We start from the raw sequence: 22,372 nt of genomic DNA, 5'->3' as shown, positions 1-22,372 counted from the left end.
GTTCAAACGAGAGTATAAATAAATAATAAAATGAAAGAAAGAAGAGGAAGAAATATGTAGGTTATTATTGATAAAAATGTATAATATACAGTAGGGGAAGTTATTGTTTTAGTTTGTGAGTTAAGGGTAAGTGTACTTTTTGTCCACCGATGAGCTGTAATATTAACCCATAACGTGTTACCAAGGTGGTGTATTCAGTCAACATTAATATAGAAATGTCAAAATTCTACCGATGGGTTGCACCATGCATTGTGCATACGAATGCAAAAACGACGTCGTTTTGACTAAAAACGCGCGTCACACTTAAAAAAAAAATTCAGTTTCGATTCCCCTCAACCACATTATGTTGTTCATTCATTCTTGAATTTTAGTTCATAGATTCTGGATTTTTAGTTCATTGATTATGGATTTTTAGTTCGTTCATTGATTCTGGATTTTTAGTTCATTGATTTTGGATTTTTAGTTCATTGATTCTGAATTTTTAGTTCATTGATTCTGGATTTTTAGTTCATTGATTCTGGATATTTAGTTCATTGATTCTGGATATTTAGACGTAAATCGAAACTGATTTTTTTTCATTCATGCTGGATATTTAGTTCATTCATTATGGATTTTTAGTTCATTCACCCTGTATTTTTAGTTCATTCATTCTATATTTTTAGTTCATTGATTCTGGATTTTTAGTTCATTGATTCTGGATATATAGTTCAAATTATGCACAACATAATGTTGTTGCTGAGAATCGAAACTAAAATATTTTTTTTAAGTGGGACGCACGTTTTTAATAAAACGACGTCGTTTTTGCATTTGTATGCACCATGCATGGTGCACACGGATGCACAGCATAATTTGCCATTACTTGTGGTATGACGCTCGACCTCAACCTAAGTGGTTGGACTTGGCCCATTTCAGTTTGAGACAATCATTATTACATGGATCATAAATAAAAAGTACATTTTTAATATACTAAGGGTACATTATTTCATATAACATACTTTCAGTGCAACAATAATGTATCTTTAGTACAAAAATAATGTACTTTTAATATATTAAAAATATACCTGATATTTATGATGTACACAATAATTTGCCAATTCTGAGATTGTTGGGCGTGTTTACTCATTTTCTGAAAATGGCAATTGAGATGAATTATTTTCAAATTTAGGGGATTTCATTACATGAACGTACTTTTAGGCAATCAATTAGTAATTAATGCACATAATTTATGAGATTTACTTTCTTAATTAAGGCTAACGTTGGAATTATGCCTGCCAATCCCCCTCTGTAAGCTTAGATGGCTTCGTTAGATTGCTTATAGTTGACTGACTCAAACTGAGAAAGTCAATAGATCCCTCATGTTAGGAGTTAAATTTATAACATTGCAATTACTAAGTCAACACCTAATTAACTTGGCTAAAATTGCCTAGGTGACATGATTAGTTGATGATTATAATGACAATATGAATAAAAACTTATGTATGTATTTATCATCAAATTATTCATTTATATTTTTTAAAATTCTTATTAAATTAAAAAAAAACATTAATTTCTATTATTCATCCAAATTTGTAAAATAATATATTTGAATAAAAATCTATTTCATTTTCCATTTTTTGACATTCAATTTAATTTATAATCATCAATATGCACTATATACGTTTGAATAAAAGGGAAAAAAAAATTACGTAATTACAAAGAGGGATAGAGATTAGATAACACAAGACCTTCATGTGCTCGAATGTAACTAATTCAGACAATTTGTTACAACATATGTTTGGCATGCCAAATATTGTTGTAATTATGGGGAGGTTGTTGTTTTTCTATGCTTCCGTAACTGTTCGTCTTGTAGCTTTAATCGGTAAAGAGTCAAAATGAAGTAAACTAGTCTAGGTTACTCAATTGGCTCAAATCGAGAATGTCAATAGATAACTTCTATAAAAGTCGAACTCGAAACATTATTATGATTACCAAACTAACTGATCAATTTGGCTTGAGTTTCTCTGGAACTAACGTGACCTGAATGGTAATAAGATTTTGTTATGGTTGTTCTTTTTTTTTTTTTCTTTTTTTTTTTTAAGGTTTATCAAAGCAATTAATATAGTTTTTTTTATTAACTCAATTTTATATTTACTCGTGTAAACACGTACTCCAGAAATAATCATAATAAAAGAATAATACCAAATTTAATTACCTCTTATACAACCAGGTACGTGAAACTTGCGGACTAATATTTTACAAAGGAAATGAATAATGCTTCCTTCAACTAACCTATAAAATTATCGTACATAAATATAGTTTAGCTTCGACCACAATTAATGACAAATCACGTATTCCAAAGAAAATGACAGCTTCAATTCTTAAATTATACAAACATGACATTTTTTGTCTCTCAATTATACTACTCATCATTTTTTGGACTTCAATTGTCAGTGAAGTGAATTTTTCCGCCTCAATTATTGCTTATTAAACATTTTTTTCATTTTATCTTTATGCAAAAAATATAACAATAAGCAATTTTCAATATAATCAAATGTCATTGCAATGTACAACAACCACAATCAAATAAATACAAATAATGCAGACCACACTATATGTTGGGGGGGGGGGGGGGGGGGGGGGGCGCTAGTTGCATGTGAATTGCATTGTTTTTTTTTTTTTAATAGAGTACAAGAACTATTATTATTATTGTTTAAAAAAAAAGTATTCCACGTGAATTGCAATCTTTGTATATATATATAGTGAAGTTCCGGTAGTGTTTTCTGTGCAGTTGTGATGTCACTTATTATTAGGTAGTATAAATGTACTACAAAGCATTCAAAAATGCACTATTAGGTGTGGTGATGTGTGATGCGTTTTGTGGTGCATTTCATTGTAGTGCATTTCTGAACATTGTGTGGTGCATTTATGCATACCTGATGGTGAATCCGTACCAGCCGCACGGGAAGCACTGTTCGCATTTGAACTAGTGTGTGTGTGTGTGTGTATGTATATATATAGACACACAATGGTATGTATTGGTTCGTTGGAAAATGTTTTTCGTGAATTTGAGGAAATCTGATTTTTCCTTTGTTTGGTTTATAGAAAACATTTTCCTCAAGAATGGGGAAAACATTTTCCATGACCTCCCTTTGTATTTTGTTTTCCATGAAAAACAAGTAGAACAATTATGCCCTCACCAACTTTTATTATTATTATTATTATTATTATTATTATTATTATTATTATTATTATTATTATTATTATTATGTAGGGGTATAAACGTATTTAAACTTATTATTCTTTGCAATTTCAAACTCAACTAAACAATAGAATTAATATTTTCAGTAATTTATTTTTTCACCAACCATACAATGTAACTAATCTTCCTGATAATTTCTTTTCATAAACTTTTAATTTCATTTCCCATTAATATTTTTCACGAACTAAACGGGGCGTAAGTGTGGGCAACCAACAATATAATATGCCTGCTATATATTTATGGCCCAAGCTTGTTGGTCAAGACTCAAGACTGAGCCCAACTAAAAGAAAGGCTTTTGCATATGTTTTTTTGTAACATTAATTTTTTAAACTCACTGACATCTAACCCACCCATCCCACTTTTAATTGTTAGGTCATGGACTCGGTCTATTTTACAAGGTGGACTCAGATTCAAAATGATGTAACTTTGCGCGTATGGAATAATGATGTTGTTAGTGGTACCATTTTCTCAATTAATGATATTTTGTGTGTGAATATAGAGTTCAAAAATTGTGAATATAGATTCAAAAATTATGTTATACTGTTAATATAATTGTAAATATAGAGTTCAAAAATTGTGAATATTGAGTTCTGTAATTTTGTATATTGAGATATAAAATTGTGAATATAGAGTTCTAAAATTGTGAATATAGAATTTAAAAATTGTGAATATAGAGTTCTGCAATTGTGATTATTGAGTTCTGTAATTTTGTGTATTGAGATCTAAAATTATGAGTATTCAGTTCTAAAATTGTGAATATAACATTCTAAAATTGTGAATATAGAGGAACGAATTCTGAAGAGAAACGCTAAGTTAACGGTAAGAAATGAAGTATTTTTTTTAAAAAAAAAAAAAAAAAATTCAGACGATGTTATTCTGAAGCAAAACGACACTATTTTGGACCGGGTTCACCCACATCATAATTTGCCCCCACTTTCCTCTCTGCTCCATCTACTTTTCGATCCAAATTAAAGTTGCAAATAATTGGCATGTTGCAGAGGGATCTGAGAGAGCACAATAATAAACCCACTTCTTTGGAGCTAATTAAGGCACTTTAATTTGTTCAATTCCTTCGACTTGTGAAAAATCTAGGAATTGAAGTGTAGTAAAGGCGATGAGTTGATCATATCATCATGTGAAATGAATAAGAATCCTGCGAAAACAACGTTACATAAATATAATGTCGCCAATTATATATATTACGAGGTTGACAAGAATAATCGACATACCATGCACCAGAATAGAATCTTAATTGCGTCACCAGACATTTACATTCTTTGATCTCATCTCTTAGCTGTTAGAATCATTTACTCCATCTATCCTTTGTCTACCAAAAAAAATGTATCTTAATTATTCTCCTAGTAACCACATAGTTACAAGTTCGACTCTCAGCTGACAGAGAACAGTTTATTGATTTTCTTAATTTGAGCTGGTATAGGTAACTTAAATTTGTTTACTTTTTTTTTTTTTTTTTTGTGGTCATTTGACGGTTAGGATCACAAGACAAAGTTTACCCAGTACACATCTTTTCCCAGCTTGAATTACAATGTGAGATTATCCAATACACACCTTCAGATAGTGGCTGCAGGATTTTCTCCTTACACCCCCTTCCCCCTCCCAAAAAAAAAAAAAAAAAGTCTCTTATTCTCATACTATTGCAATTCCTGCATGCATTCTTTTCACTAAAATAGAATGGCATCTTAAAGCCCTCTCTAGAACAGTGTATTCCTATTATTGGTGAATATGGGGATATTCTTTTTGTGGATACTATTCTATCCTTACGTGTGTTCTAAATTGAAGTGCTTCAACTTCGTTACCTATATGATAGACCACGTAGAAATTCTCTCTGAATATGTTATTATACATGATGATATGTTAATATTCTATCAATTATTTGTGAATATATTGTAATATGGTCCTCTGATGACAATTTAATTTGCACAAAAAGGAAATGTTATATGTACATATATTTTTCACATGGACATTTGATTCATGAAATGTTAGATTACCTCATAAAATATTAGATTGCTATGAATATTAAATTACTGAGAATGTTAAAATTGAGATATGTAATATATACATGTTTGGTTAAGGGTAGTGGTCTCTTATGTTATAATATTTATTTTGTGTGCTATACCTTTAACATATGTTTATGTATTTTATAACTTCAAAATAAAAATAAATAAATAAGATAATTGTAACATATATAAGTACATGATTTAAAAATAATTAACTAAGAGCTTGAACTTGAGAAACAAAATTAATTTATAAGCTAACATGACATATAATAAATAAATAATATATAATTACAAAAATAATTAAATATGAGATGTATAATAACACAACATAAAATATATATTTCATATTAATTATAATTAAATGGTAAAAGTAGTAGTAAATATGCATAGGAATCTCATAATACCTAAGAGATGTGAGGGGATCACATTTCTTTCAAAATCCTATGTGTAGTGGAGGCATGTTGCATTTTATAGGAGAAAGTTATATTCCTTTGAAAAAGTAAGATAACCTGAACCAAACATGAGAATGTGACATTCCAAAACTCACTTCCTCTTGATTATGTTATATACCTTAAATTATATATTTAAAAAAAAAATTATTATCACCGAATTACATCATATCACTAACTCTAGCTAGAACTTATTATATTCGTGAGATTATCTGATCTCTTTATATGCTTGATCGATCATCTTCAATTCGATCACCCTTCTAATATTCACAATCATTAATGCCCTAATTTATAACATTGACTTCCATTGATAGGAATAAATTCTTATTCTTTCTTTCCAACAGTAAACTCTTAATTGATTGGGAAATCCACTTATCGGAAGCTTTTGCAAGAAACTGGCTAACCATTTTCACATCTTTGGCAAGATTTATTATAGAAATTGATCAATTTAAAAAATAAATTTACAGTATGGTGTCTTGAGAATAAAATATACAAAATGATAGAAGTGTAGTTTACAATCAACTTGAGTTGTAATTTTTTTGTCAGACCACGAGTTGTCCTAGGCAGGTCCTAACTGTAGAAGCTGGGACATCTTTAAGCTCGTACCATTTTTAGATTAATATCCGTTCACACCGGATCAGCTCAATTAAGGGGCAAAGTGTTGTAAGAGGGGGTTCAAACTCCTGACCTCCCTTAAGGGACAATTTATTTAATTTTTTTCATTTTCTCAAAGTGGGATAGAGTAAAGGAACATGGATTTGGAGAGGCCATAATTTGAAGCATGGGCATACACTCCAAATGTGCTCCCTACACTGAATTGCTCGTTGCTTTTAAATTATATTCTTTCTATTTTAGCCAAAACAATGCCATGTGGCATTGGTATCTCACCCCATATCATGCTTCAAGCACCGAAGTAGTGATGAAGTCATCATTTAAATTGTAGGGTTTCTACTTTTGAAAACCAACCATTCATAAGACATGTTACTTGTCGAACAGTTCAAATTAAGATTACTTGGAACGGTTCAAATTAATAATGGCCACCGACCCACTATTGGTCTAGTATCTTGTAATTGAAATATGGTCCTAATTATTATACAAATATAAGGAAATAAAAGTATACATTTGTTACTAATTATAATTTTTTGCGCAGTGCTAAGCATTTAATCTGATAGTCGTTATGAAAGCAGATCACAAATTCGAATAATGATACCTTTCTTAAGGGAGATTCAACGCAAATCAAATCTCGACCAATGTTGAAAGTAACTCGACCCATGGCTATCTCTAAATCTGTCATTGTAATAGATATATCAATCAAGCTGGCTGATACTAACTTGACTCGTAGCTATCAATCTCTAGATCTATCTTGATAATAGATCATTAGAGCAGTGAACAACTAAAATTGTAACTAACACTCTTTCTGTAATTCACTTTGATACCTACGGGTTGGATAAAATGACATGGATCTTTTTCAACTTAATTAGAGGTCTTAAGTTCAAGTCCCTAGAGGCAACTACCTTAAACCCCATGAGGAAAAGCTTTGTCATTTCTTGAGGTCATACTCGACAAGAGCATGCATGATCAGTTTCGATGTCTGATGTCCTTATGCACCCTAATTAGAGAAACGTGTGATCAGAGTATCAGACCAAAAAATAATTCCCACTTTGATACTGTATTGATTAATTAGATAATAATCTTAGGCAAGATTTTACCTAATTTCACTAAATTAAATTATGGGATTAGGTAAGCACACAACTTGTACTTAGAAATTGAAATTAAAATAGTCACAATCGATCAGTGTCATGATTCTCACCAGATAAATCTATTACAAGTATCATTGCTATTTCCAAGTTGTAACCAATAGGTCAAGTATATATTTTGGAATCAAGCATTAATAATAATTATGAGTGACATGAAAAATTCTTACAAGTCTCTTGCACAAATACTTCCCACCAACAATAGAAAATGTAGGAGTATTTATTGAGTACTTGAAAAAAGAAGAAAAAATAAAGAATAGTTTATAGGCTAATAGTGCCAAATGTATTAACTTTTTATTGTGCTAGGTACTATATAAGATGCCAATAATACTCCGTCTCTGCCTTCTTTTTTTGATAATTCAGATTTTACAGCTTTGCCAAGCTATATTCTGGACCCCTATATATATAAACTCATCCCAAGACTCATGAAAGAGGCAAATCTCGAGATGCCCAAGTAATTTCAAATTCCTACCATCGGTACATTTTTGTGCACAAGAGATCTTAACCAATGACTGATCATTGGTCAAAGTCGTTAATGACATACTCCTTAGAATCCCAATAGGGCCCAAACTCCACCATGCCGCTCGAATCAAGATTAAACGTTGATTGAGCTACTACTCAAGGTACTTCAGCAGGGCAAATGTCAATAATATAATATATACTTGATTAGTATAATTTGCATATTATACATGAATGTACTCAATATTATCCGCACCATAGAAAACTTGTATATGTATATATGTGTGTATGTATGACATAGAAACAGGAGATGGGAGAGACAAATAAAATGGGGTTGAAAATAGGGCAATGCTTTATAGAAAGTCGGTGACATGGTGATGCTCTCACCAGGAAAATGAAAGCAATCAAAGAAGATATCTCATATATATTCATGTAGCTCTGACTCTACTTCTTTTGTCCACAACGGAACTTATTCCATACATCATTTGAGCCTTTATTGACATTCTACATCTCCATTATTATATCTGAAGAATATGTCCACTTTTTTTTTTTTTTTTTTTTTTTTTTTTTGTTCCTATATAGTTAATTCTTGGGCTTAAATTTTATCATTAGATTCCCATTCCACAATCAAATGGGGATGATAATTATATTACCGGCCATTTTTAAAAGCATCTATCTATGTGTGTTCATACATATATACTATTCACCGATTCGTGAATCTTTTACATGCCCTAAAAAAAATTATAATTCAGTGATTTATACTAATGTAACATTTCAATGGTAGGATGCTGGTTGGTCATAGATCTGGCCAACACCTACCAACCGTAGAGTATTGTGTAGACCATTAGGACACGTATATTACATGAACATATATATCATCCTATAATTTACCTCTTACATACATAAATACTTGGAGATTGAGGTTTAATCTTTTTTTTTTTTTAATACATAGAAGACAGAAAAGAAAAGAAAAATGATATATTTGGCAGCAAGACATTGAGGGGTGCAGGAAAAAAGATGTGAAAATGCCAAACAGAAAGCACAAACAAACACTAAGACTGGTCGGGGTGGGCGTAAAGGGCGGAAACACATCTGAAACCTTATCTCCAACATTTCCCCCACTCATGATTGCCAACTTGTACCCTTCAAATATATTTTTTCAATCAATTAATAATTAATAATAATCATCTTTAAATCATCCCTTCACCTCTCCAAAGAATCAAATGCCCATCATGCCAAATCATTGGTGGATCCTACTTCCCTACTTACTATTCTATACTTTGCTTAATTAGCTTCCTCTTTCATCTGTCACTCTCATTCCTACCTTAGCTTTCATGTCATATTCACCCTAGCTTCATGCATGTATATATACCTCATCACTCATAATATATATATGCATCCATGGTATATATGTTTTTATTTTTACTTTTACCCGTCTTTACGGTAATTATGATAGATAATTAATTATAAATTTATGTATACTCTGAGTTATATGTTTGAACTTATGGTCAAGCTGCATAGTTGTGACGATTCTCTCAAATGGAAGGTCTCAAGTTTGAACGCAATAGGTTAAGAAAACATGTATAGACATCCTTAAACATCCATGCAGACTTACAAGTAGCTTGTAGACTTATTCTCGAGATAAGAATGTGTTCTTAATTAGCTTTCAATCCTTTTATTATTCATGTTCCTGGCTAACTAGATAAGATAAATGTTGACATTTTTAGATTAATATTAACCAAGCACGAATTCAAATAATTAAATAATAATGTAACCATCTATATCCGTTAAGTTTATATATATTATCCATATGGCCGGGGTAACAACTAACAAGTGCTCCGATCCACTGCACATCCTCCGATCAGCCAATTATATACATGTGTTTTCTAATGCTGACATCGTCCATTTCTAAGCTCTATCTTATTCATTATATTATTGCAGTAGTTTTATAGAGAAATTAAACTTAATTAATGAATGGTTAAAACACAGAAGAGGGCAACCCAAAACTAAGTTTGTACAGTTAACTTAGTAATCACAAGATTTCAAGTTTAACTCCGTGAACATATACTACAATGTAATAGAGTCAGTAGCATTCGAAAAAAAAAAAAAAAAAAAAACTTCGTGAAAGTTATATATTAATCTTTTTTTATTTGAGTGAATCAGCCATGGCAATTTAAGTTATTTTATATCTTTGTGGTCCTTTGCCGACTTTCAAGTTTCACTCTCAATGGGAGTTGTCTATTAACCTTCTTAATAAGTCAGTCAGCTATGGATAATCCAAGTTGATTTATCTCCTTGCGATTTTCTCTGAACTAGAATCAAAACACAAACTTCACTTATAGTGCACATTCAGATAATAATTACAATTTTTTTTTTTTTTTTTAAATCAAAGGTGAAAACCTTGAAGCGAGTTAACGTCGTAATCAACTTCTTAAGATCTATTGGACATTAAGAAACGGTCGGTGGATAAGATTTATTACAGTAGAAAAGCATAGCTTCCCTAACCCCACTGCAAATTGGTTGCTCAAGTCCATATAAATTAAAGCACAACATGCTGGCTGGTGCAGATGTATTGACGAAGATGGATTTGGACTGTAAATTATAAGATAAAAATGTTAAAACTAAAAAGTAAAACCAATTTAATTATATTAAATTAATCTATTTATAAATACTATTAAATATCAATATACTAGGGTACAAATAACTTGGGGATGTAGTTGAGTGGAAGGGACTCATTCATCTTTAATAATTAGAGGTCAAGTGTTCAATTCTACAAGATATTAGATGCACTAGGATAGGTAATTAAATATAATTAAGATTAAGATGATCGAAACCATTAAAAAATTTTAAATGTATTAAAATTAAACTTTTTCTGCCCTAAAATAAAATTAAAAGAAATCGTGAACATTGCACACAGTTTAACCTAAAACAAACACTAATCCAATTGCCACCAAGACTCCACTCATATATATATAGTTGTATTAATATTATTTTAATTTAGTCTTATGTTTATATAAATAATGTCTTTGATTTCAGTCTATAATTTTCTTACAGCATAAGTTTGAATTTCAAATTTCGTCCTATTTGGTATAGTTAGTTTATAAGCTAGCTTAATGCTAAAAGCTTAAAACTAGATAGCTTATTTTGAAACGTTACTTTCAAAATAAACTATTATTTTAAACTCTCTATGTTCAAACAGAATTGATAAAATTAATTTTACTAAACATGCCTTTTAGACTATCTTTATCTATATAATTCTTTTTATTTTTAAAAACAAGCATAGTGTGATATCAACATATATATTTCAATCGCCCGCATGGGTAGCTCAATTGGTCATAGAGGTGAAACTTTGGAAGAATGACCAGGGATTGAGTCTCACCAGCGGCAGTGTGGGAGCAACCTCTCAAAGTGAGGGGGGCTCTTTGTGCGTAGGGCTCTTTGTGCGTAGTGAGCACCGGTCTAGCCTGATTTACATCCTTCCAAATGCTCTGTTGGGCCGAGGTGTGGGGGGCCCTTAGGATTGGGGTTCAGCCTTTTGGAAGAACATATATATTTCAATCCATTATTATTTTCTCTACATCTTTATAATTTCAACACACTCTCAAAATATAATATAATCATATCAATACTTTAAAAACTTTTGAAGATATTTGTATAATTTTTTGATTAATTTAAATATAACGTGATAACAAAAAACAAAAATAAAAATAATTTATGATCCTTATTAAAGAAGTAATGGAAGTATGGGGCTGGAGTCCTTATTAGTGGCATGAGGAGTGTCTGGGTTTCATACATTGTATACACATTGAAAGCTACCCCTTAACATCCATACCTTAACCATTCCTACTTTAATACTCTTCAATCATATAATTAATCAATTATATTGCACAGTAGGACGCACCCAAATCTCAAAATAATCTGCTCTATACTCCAATCATACCCTCATCAATTCTATTACTCTACATTGTAATAGAGCCAGTAACATTCAAAAACAAAATTTCTAAAGTAGGATTGGGGTTCAGCCTTTTGGAAGAATTCTATTACTCTATATATATTGTCAATACACAACTTTATTTCCTTATACGTGTGAAGTAACACTTCTAATAACCTGTTCTGTTACAATTGTCAGATCAAGCGTGAAGATGAAACTTTATTTTTTTATTTTTTATATTTTCGTAACGGTTTGCCTCACATTTCAATACTATAATGTTGGATTTGACTTTCCAAATTACTGTCCAACAATTTGTTATCCATCTACGATGGCAATACATTTTTTTAATACATTCTTCCAAAAGCTGAACCCCAACCCTAAGGGTCCCCCACACCCCGACCCGACAGAGCATTTGGGAGGATACATAAAACGAGACAAGAATGTATAGTATATATTATATAATACATCACCAGTTTGGTTGACGTGAGTGGCCATGCACTCTTGTCCCTTAATTAAGAGAGGTCGAGATTTTGAACCCTCCTCTTGTATGGAAAAGTCAATCTGGTCAACACTTTGTTCCTTAATTGGACCAGCCCAGTGCGAATGAGGATTAGTCTGAGTATGATACGGGCTTAAAGGTGTCTTCTACGATTAGGGGCCCCCCACACCTCGACCTGACAGAGCATCTGGAAAGATGTAAATCATGGTAACTCAACTGAACCATAAAGGCTAGACATTTGTTCAATTCTTGGTCATTTTTTCCAAATTTCATCCCTATGACCAGTTGAGTTGCCCGGACATGTATTTTGACATTATTGATAAGTTGAGTGGTGTATTAGGGTTTGACCCCTATATTGGTGGGATGGGACAGAGGTGGAGGTTGGGCGGGGGTGTGGATTAATTATATTTCTTTAATTCAATAATATGATAAATAAATAATCAGTTGGGAGATTCTTTTCTAATTCCTGCTCCTCTAGCTACACCTATACATACACTGATACACTACATGCATATATATATATTTTACCCTCCACCCAATTCATCCCATCACCACTACAAACACCTCAAAAGTTGCATTAAAAAATAAAATGGGATTAGAGGACATCTACAGCACCAGACTCACTCTCAGCCTAGGATCCGATGATCTTCATCGCCAGGTTTATCGGCAAAACAAGAGATCAAAGCCGCCTTCCCCGATATCCGACAACTATCTGCCGTCCCTCTCGCTGGGATTGCCGTGGGAAGTGAAGTTTGAAGCTATGAACGACGGGAGCACTGCGATGATGATGAACTGTTGCCTGCAGCAGGCTTCTCCGGCGGCGGCGCCGTCGTCGTTCTCGGACTCGAGTTTGAAGAGGGAACGAGAGATCAGCGGCGGCGAAGAAGATGAACTTGAGGCGGCGGAGAAAGGGTCTCCCTGCAGGGATGAGTACCAGGATGATGAAGAGGTTGTCGGTACGAGGAAGAAACTTAGGCTCACCAAACAACAGTCGATTGTCTTGGAAGACAGCTTCAAACAACACACCACTCTCAATTCTGTAATTCTTCTTTTCAATTCCTTCTTAATCTCTTTCTTGTTTTATCTGCAAATCTTCTTGCTATCCCCACCGCTGTAAGACTAATCTAATAAGACTAATCTAATCAGATTCAACTTGAGTAACATTAAAATTTGCTTACAAAAGATAAAATAAAATTATCCCAGATCTTCTCACCCAATCTGATAGAATTATTGTAGACGAGTAAATCACTGTGACTTAGTAACCAGAACAGTCTCTGGTGCCCACAATAGAATGAAACTTTCACACTGCAACTATCAAGTTCGATTTTACATCTGCCCAGAATCCTTAACCTAGAGCTCTTTTAATATTACAGTGCAATCTTATAAGGATCCACTGTTGGAAATTATGAAATTTTCGACCATTTGAAAGTGATCTTAAATCAATTCGAAAGCCTTGTTCCGACCACTTTTGGTATTCGGAAAAAATATTTGTTGTTATTTCTGACCATTTTTGGCTTTCAACTTAAAATCAGGTGGTCAGAAATTCCATAATTTCCAGCAATGATTGATCCTCTAACCTTCAATCTTGGTGTATAAATGACTGAATATTGAACTTTTTGTTCCCTAATTTGCAGAAACAGAAGCAAGAATTGGCGAGAAGGCTAAATTTACGGCCGCGACAAGTGGAAGTGTGGTTCCAGAATCGAAGAGCGAGGACGAAACTGAAGCAGACAGAAGTGGACTATGAAGTACTAAGGAAGTGCTACGAAACCCTCACGGATGAGAACAGAAGGCTGCAGAAGGAACTGCTGGAGCTCAAAGCAGCCGCCAACCAGACAACGACGGCGGCGCCGCCGTTTCACATGGCGGCGACGCTCACCATGTGCCCTTCCTGCGAGAGGACTTACGGTGGCTCCACCGACAGCTCTGCCAAATTTTCTATCTCGGCCGGAGGAAAATCTCACCTTTTCCGATCATTCTTGAATCCCTCCGAGGCTTGTTAGAAAGATCATATCAGAGGTCGACTTCTGTAAAATTATATTATGTTTATATATGTGTAGAGAATATCGTATTGTAAACTCGAATTGATTTAATTCAAATGAAAATCTTGACAAAAAAAAACTATAATTCTCATCTTACAGAAGCCTTAAATCTAACTCAAATTGCTTATTTCTTCAAGAAGTGAGTTTAATATGTTCATATGAATTATCTTTTTTACCCAAGTTTTTCACCTCAAAATAGTATGTAAAGGATACTAATTTGATTATGTGTGTTTATTTAATACCCATCTCAGCTACAAACTTCAAATATCTATCTATACATATATAGAAAATTTCACTGCTGTTCCGACCACTTTTGGTATCTAAAAAAACCTTTGCTACTAGTTCCGACCACTTTTTACTTTCATTTTGATATAAGATCACTTTCAGGTGGTCGGAAATTCCATAATTTCCAGTAGTGTATACTAATTGCCACCCCAGAAAATTAAGATAGTTATGTGGGAGAATGATGATTCTGTATTTGGAAATCACGAGTTTAATTCATTATATGCTATAAATTGAGATTGTCAACTCTCGATAAGGGTAATCGAATAAGTAGAATATGATTATTGTACTTGAGCCCAAAAATAATAATGGAGTGAGTGGAGTATGATTTTCGTACTTGAGTGCCAGATAGTAGTTGCGAGTTTCTGAAAGAAATGAAGATGAAGTCCGCCTTATGATTCTAGTCGCCATAATGAGGTAATCAAATTAAACTTAACCTATTTTTCAAAAAAAAAAAAAGAAAAAGAAAAAGAAAAAAACATAACCTATAGGGGACTGGCTCAAACAAAAAAGTAACATACATACAAAGTAAATTATCTGATCAACTTAGTTGGGTTGGCCGAGTACAAGAATGACATTTCTGCATCGATAGCAATAATATTACTTTTAATTTTAGAGTTTTTATTCATAACAATTATGATGATTGAATTGTAGATAACATTAACTCCGAAAATAATTAATGTTAATCTTTTGGGGACATCAGCGCGTAGTTGTCAATCGCCAAATAAATTATACACACTAATCATTAACTAACATCTTGATGATCATAATCTCTTCCATTCGTCATTATTCACGTATGACTATTGTCCGACTTTTGCACGCCGCCCTAAAAGTTTAAACTACCATTTACTTGTTCTTTTTGCGTTTAATTTAATTAACAATTTGTTAAACAGCATTAACTTATGTAATAATATTATATTAATCATTCTTTAAGTTCATCAATGTCGTTTATTATGGTTCTTGCAGACGTACTTCCAATTGAGGATTGCGTGTGTTTGTGTGGCTAATCATACATTAGTTTTATGACAATTGTTTGTGATTATTATCCATTGACTATCCATCCCGCGCGTTGTCAAGTTCAGCAATTTAGGTTACTATACTAGCTACAAAGCAAATATATATAAAGAAATAAAATTGTATATTTTTCATTTTTTTTTTTAAAAAAGTGACGAAGGCGAACACCCTAAGAAAAGAAGACACTAGGGTCTCATGCTAGACACAATGATGAACCAAAGAACGCTCAACTCCTTCATCAAAAGTCTAGTAATAATAAGTTAATAACTTTTGGGGCTTAGCATAATTGGTTCGTCACCTGATTTAAAGATCATTACTAAAGGCTATAGGGTGGGGGTTCAGATCCTACTGCAAACATGTATGAAAAAAGGTCTAATGATGTTAGAAGGTCTGAATTAGATCCATCCGATAGGCGCATGATTGATCTTATTACTAGAAAATGTCATGATTTTTGAATTAAAATACTAAAAATGTCGGCTGCTTGGCCAAATTTTGACTCTTTCTCATGCTTTTAAGTTTTAACATCTTAATTGCTTGATAAAATAAAATCTATCTAACCAGCTTGGTTAGCGTGAGTGATCGTGCAATCCTGTCTCTTAAGGGACGGAGGTCAGGAGTTTAGACCCTTTCTCGTTTTAAAAAAATCAATTTGGTCAGTACTTTGCCCCTTAATCGGGCCGACCCAGTGTGGAAGGGGATGAATCTAAATATGCTATATATTTAGGACTTGCTTAGGACACTCGTGGTCTAACCAAAAGAAATCCAGTGAGGGAATTAGTCACTGTGTCCGACAGTGAAAATTCCATAAATATATCCAAAAAAAAAAAAAAAAAAAAAAAGTACTTCGTAAAGAACATGAGGCCAAGAAATAAGAACTTCCTTTGTATCTTTTTTTTTTTTTTTTTTTTTTTTTTTAAATTTCAATTAGGAACATTAAATGAACTTTATTTTTAAAGGGAAAATGACACTTTTTCCCCCTATGTTATATGCTTATAGCACTTTTTTCCCCTGAGTTATTCATGCATCCACATTTGCCCCCTCAATTATTATAAAAGTGGCGGTTTTTCCCCTGATAATATTAAATAGACATTTTTACCCTTAAAATACATATTTTATTTATTTCTCTTGTTCAACAAATTATTGTTTATACGTAGGGATGGCCACGGTTCGGTTCGAACTGAACCGAACACTATAGCAATCAAATAAAAAAAAAATCGGTTATGATTCATAACATAACCCAATATTTGGGTTTCCGTTTATTAAAATTGTGAAGTGAAAAAAATAGATTCTGAACCGTGAACCAGAGGTTCAAATCGGAACAACTACTAGCAATAGCTTAAAATTAGAATTATAATATTTGCAAATAGTGTATGTTTTTTTCGCATTTATATTGACTCTCACATATAAGTATATATAATCGCGATTTGGTTTTTATTTTGAATCGTTGTTTCACAATTTCGGATCCAATTTGAACTATTGGTTCAAACATTATTTTAAAATTTTATTTTTTTATTTTTAAAGTATTCTAAATTCAACAATTAATGTATTTTATTTTTTCAAATTGTGGTTATAATTTGTTGAGAAGTAAAATAAAGGAAATATTTATTTTAAGGGTAAATATGTCCATTTAATATATCAGGGGGAAAATTTACCACTTAAATAATATAGGGGAAAAAAGTACTATAAATATATAATACAGGGGGAAAAAGTGCCATTTTCCCATTTTCAAAATGATAGAAGTGATAGCTATCAAACCACAAAGAACCACATGATAAGTAAATTGCACTAAAAATACTTTGTATGACAAGTTCAATAAATAAAGTATTAACAAATTTAAAAGTTCAATAAATAAAGTATTAACAAAAATTAAATTTGTAACCTTTACTCACCTAGCTACGCCTATCGAGGCAAATTCCGTCAACTTTGTCACCATAGAAAGAGAGAGAGAGAAATGAGTGTAGTATTGAAGCTACCCAAATGCAAATTTGTGAATGCTTTTGTAAACATTACGATAAGGCTTTGGCGTGGACTCAGCCTAGCAATGAGCATCCATGGCCCAATCAAGATTAATTTGGTCCAACAAACCTGAATGGCTGTAAAGTGTAAACCCAATAAGAGGTGAAACATTTTTTACCGCAGTAAAAAATAAAAGTCAAATAGTGTCTTTTTTGGACATATCAGGAAGTGTCATGGAGCAAAGTTACCACAGGGTGTCATGAAAAGTTCTGGTCAGATTAATTTTTTAAATGTCGTGTCATTTTTTTAAAGTTCTGGTCAAATTATTTATTTAGTGTATATACATACGTGTATACACTTACAAATTTATATATTTAAAAATCAATCAAATAATAAAATATAATTCTTATTTTATTCATTACAAAATGAACCTCATTCAAAGGAAAAATATGCTTTCGTTAAAATGATTTATGTGCAAAAAAAATATAAATATAAATATAACACATTCCAATCCACAAGATAACTTAAGGACTAAAATCATAATCATAATATTATATATAGGCTAACTGAAATTATTTACTAGCATCAGTTTCACCATATACAATTGAACTTAGCTTACTACATCAAACTCGTTACAAATACATAAAAACGGCCCTACTTTCCTTCATAGTTGCGGAGAAATCTTGCTTGCTAAGGTTACCCGAAGTTGCAGAGATCAGACGACAAACGAGAAGTTAACCTAGCTAGCTCCAATCCCCTCGTTCAAGATTCCCGGCAAGCCGGCCGGCAGGCAGGCATAGTGTACGTGCACATTTCAAGGCGGTAGGGTCTCCGGCAGATACATGATGTCCTAAGTTACAACCTTAAAAAACTCGATATGCATCAATGGAAGTCGACATTTTATGGACCTAGGCGATACGGACCGTCTCCCATGTAGTGACCATCCATGTAAAGAGCTGCGTTTTGTGGATGCAGACCATCCATCACCATAAACTGCATGTCCTCGGAAGGCTTCCAGTGCCGTTTCCTTTGATTGATGAACCAATTGTTAATCTGCTTCTGATCCAACCCGGTCGATTCAGCCAAAGCCACCTTCTCCGTTTCCTGGGAAACAACAACAACCGAGCTTGAGCATAATATACGTCAGAATCAAACGTTATAGCTAGTAACGAATGCACAAGTTTATTAGCAATCAGGGTTAGGTTTTGGTAACAAGATGCTAGACTTAGCTCTCCGAGCTGTAATCTAATCTAACAATATATATATAATGTAAATGTAGAATCTGGCTATCAGCTTAGACTTTTAGTTGTACCGAGGGATAAGGCCATTTGTAGTGCAACTCCCACCAGTTGAGCAGCTTTTGCCTCGCTTCTTTCGGGAGTTTTCCTTTCTTCTTTTTCTTGGAAAGCTCTTGCTTCAGACTGCTTAGATAACCGCTGTACTTCCTCAGCAAGTGGTTCTTCAGCTCGCGGTCTTCAGCCCGAGGATCAATCTCGGGAAGCTCGGTTTCACCACCGCTGTTATCTTGGTCATCTTCAGAGGAACCAACACCCTCACATTTGTCATCTGTCCATTCACCAATCGTCAAAACTAGTAGCAGCTAAACTCCATAATCGAACAGTAAAATATGCAGTGTTCCAGAGTATATATAATTGTTTCTGTCGCACAAAGCTCTATTGAAACGTATAATGCAAATGATATATTTGCAGTCTCATGGTTAAGTATCTTTGTCTAAATCAAAATAAACAGACATATATGTATTATATCATATCAAGAATCGAATCCCATGCTAACAGTTCCCATAATTCAAGAACTGCCATGATCGATCATATTTATTTCTAACAGTTCTCATATCAAGAATCAAATCCCATACTAAAACGATAATAAATCGAATCCCATACTAAAAGCGCTCCTTGTTATGCCCCATTCAAAGTTTACCCGACAAATGAACAAACCCAGACACTGTATCAAAGTTACACAAACAACCAAGGAAAACTAAGCACAATCCATTCATGAGATGTACACGCTCCTCTACTTAAATCGTATAGTAATATTATTCTCTTCAAAAAAAGAGTAACTTAGACAAATCATATTGTTAGATACGACCTTTACTATATATAACTTCACTAAACACATACAGCGAAAGGGTAAGAAAAGATATATAATTAACATCACGATCAACCTTCTCCCGCCTCGAGATTTTGATGCCCACCCATTTTTCTCCTCTCAAGAATGAAAAGGAAATTGGACTCCCCTATGTTTCTTTGGCAGAACCAAAACAATGTATGGCAACAACAATGCACATAATGTTTCATCTCTTGTAACAGATGAGATCTCCAAGACTCCCCAAAACGAACAATTTCAGGAAGTTTGGTTTCTGATTAATTAAGAATGCAGTTTACCATCAAATAGACATTTATACATGCATATACTCCAATTCATTTAACGTAACAAGGCAACAAATCGACACTATTGAGCACTATGAACACTAAACTATAGGATGTCTGCAAAGCCGAATTCTTATTATACCCAGAAAAAAATGATGATGCAAGAAATGGAAGGTGCTAGGAAGAGGAAACCAAGAAATATGAGAAAAAGCAGTCAGGTAAATAACACAGTAGTAATTAAGGAAGCCCAAAACCAAGAGAGAAAGCAGTGCAAACTAAATCTGAGAATAAATAAAAAAATCTGACAGCATAGTAGACAGGCTACTACATACATGGGTGATACGAACAGCATCCTATGTTCTTCAACTTTCATAGGCCCAGGAAAACACAACCAATGTTCCTAAGGCAACCAAAAAAAAAAAAAAGCAAAAAACCCCACCTGGAATAAAATATATACAAACTCAACCCGGCCAAAGTATATGCACATCCGATTCCCATTTCCCATACAAAACATCGCACCAAGATCGAAAACCGCAGATTCAAACACTACCCAAAACGTTATTCCTGTAAATTTGTTTATTGGGAATGAAAGAAGTATTAATAACTATTAACTATTAATAATAATATTAATAGTGTTTGTCAGAAACAAGCAAACGTGTGATGAGTTTCATCATCGTTTCTGACGAGGATTTCTGTTCTTTCCCACATTTTTTAACCCATAATGGAACCAAACCGCATCTTTTACTATAGGCTCGTGATTAGGGTTTCTGTTAATCTCCATAAATATATATATAAGTAAACTATACGTACATAGTAGTATAGTACACACAAACACCCAAAAAAAAAAAGAGGAAAATTCAAGAATATGGTCATATCAGAAACGGGCAATCAATCAGACATGGCTTTGGAAATTGAGTACAGCGTTGAAGTATTGAATGAACGAACAGTTCTTGCACTGCACGAGAAAGGAAAAAGCAGAAGAAAATCGATTTCATATATGGGACTTCAACTGCCCCTATAAACTTTATTCCATTTTGTTTTGTTTCCTTCCTGGGAAATATATATTTCTACGATCAATGTTACTGCCAAAGTTTCAATCTTTTTTTTTTTTTTTTTTTTACTGAAAGTGTAAATCTGACTGATAATCTTAGCCCAAGTTTCAATCTTTTTTTATACCCACACCCCAGAAATTTAAAAAAAAAAAATTAAAGAGTTGCAGAAAGAAGAAATGAAGTACCGGAAGTGAAGACCCGGACTGGAGCGTTGCTAAGCATATTTAGTTGCGATTCGATCCGTCGCATGAACTCCATTGCTTCTTGTAAAGGCCTCGTCAGTTCTTCTCGGTACTTCACTAACATATCATAGTACGCTTCCTGGATTTCATCGAAGTTAATTTTACAGCAGAAATTGAAGAAAGGGTGTTTCTTTTTTAGTATATATATGTATGTATGCATATATACTGACCATGAACTGGTCGAGTTCTGGGTCCTTGGAGGAAATATCTCTACCACCCAGAGCGGAGGCTCGCTGCCGGGACTCAAACTCTTGGCGCACCGCCGCGAGACGCGCCACCACCTCCGGCGGAGCTCCAACTTTCTGGCAGTCCATGTAAGCTTCCAAGAGATTGGAATACTGGGGATGGGCAATGATCTTAGCCTTTATGGCTTCCACTTCACTCTCAAACCGTTGGTGATGATGGTTATGAGAAGTGCTTCCCCCTTCGGTCTTCACTATTGGGTCGTAAGGTTGTTGCAGGTGGAACTCGCCGCCGCCGCCGCCGCCGCCGGCTCTACCATAACTCGGCGGTGCAAGGACGGAGCCGCAGTACAAGAAGCTACTAGTGCCACCCCTTTGGGCCGCAGCCGCCGCCTCTTCTCCTAGCTGATTGTAGTTCTCCATTTTTGCCTCACCAACCCTAAATCAAGAATTCGAAAACTGAAACCCAAAAACCCTAAAAAGATGAGCACACAAATCTGATCGACTATGGCATGTAAGTGTTTTGTGGGTCGGAGAGGGAGGTTTAGGGGCTAATGGCCGCGCCGGAGAAGGGCTGCGTTGGAGACAAAACGTTCATTCATTGAAGAATAATAAAGAAATGGGGGATAGATAGTGGTATGCTAATACAAATTATATTTTAAAATATAACTTCTTTGCCTGTATATAAAGGCAAAAAGTTCAGACCACTCGATGATCAAACCACAACCTAGCCAGTTAGATTTTTTTCCCATGTTCCTTTTTTTTTTTTCAAGTCAAATAATATTAATTTATCTAGCTAAACAACATATATCATATGAAAATTGGAGTTAAAGATTTGACAGTGGATTTTAGGAATCAATCTATTAG

General features: G+C 33.5%; 2 protein-coding genes across 2 annotated transcripts; one reads left to right on the top strand and one right to left on the bottom strand.

The window, feature by feature from the left end:
* Positions 1–12,831: 12,831 nt before the first annotated feature.
* LOC109149834 (homeobox-leucine zipper protein HAT22-like) lies at positions 12,832–14,464 on the top strand. Its single transcript, XM_019297843.1, has 2 exons — positions 12,832–13,387; positions 13,983–14,464. Exons 1-2 carry the CDS (start codon positions 12,938–12,940, stop codon positions 14,349–14,351), a joined length of 819 nt encoding a protein of 272 aa, XP_019153388.1. The 5' UTR covers positions 12,832–12,937; the 3' UTR covers positions 14,352–14,464.
* A 3,698-nt stretch (positions 14,465–18,162) lies between these two features.
* LOC109149833 (homeotic protein knotted-1-like) lies at positions 18,163–22,158 on the bottom strand. The gene is made up of 4 exons (XM_019297841.1): positions 21,494–22,158; positions 21,267–21,402; positions 18,955–19,208; positions 18,163–18,746 (listed from the first exon to the last, which is right to left on the bottom strand). The coding sequence occupies exons 1-4, from the start codon at positions 21,926–21,928 to the stop codon at positions 18,543–18,545; spliced, it is 1,029 nt and encodes a 342-aa protein (XP_019153386.1). The 5' UTR covers positions 21,929–22,158; the 3' UTR covers positions 18,163–18,542.
* Between the last annotated feature and the right edge of the window lie 214 nt (positions 22,159–22,372).

Source organism: Ipomoea nil, unplaced genomic scaffold (genome assembly GCF_001879475.1).
Source record: "Ipomoea nil cultivar Tokyo-kokei standard unplaced genomic scaffold, Asagao_1.1 scaffold2159, whole genome shotgun sequence".
NCBI classification, from domain to species: Eukaryota; Viridiplantae; Streptophyta; class Magnoliopsida; order Solanales; family Convolvulaceae; genus Ipomoea; species Ipomoea nil.
The sequence above is the reverse complement of the archived record's forward strand: the minus strand, read 5'-3'. Positions and strand labels throughout refer to the sequence as shown.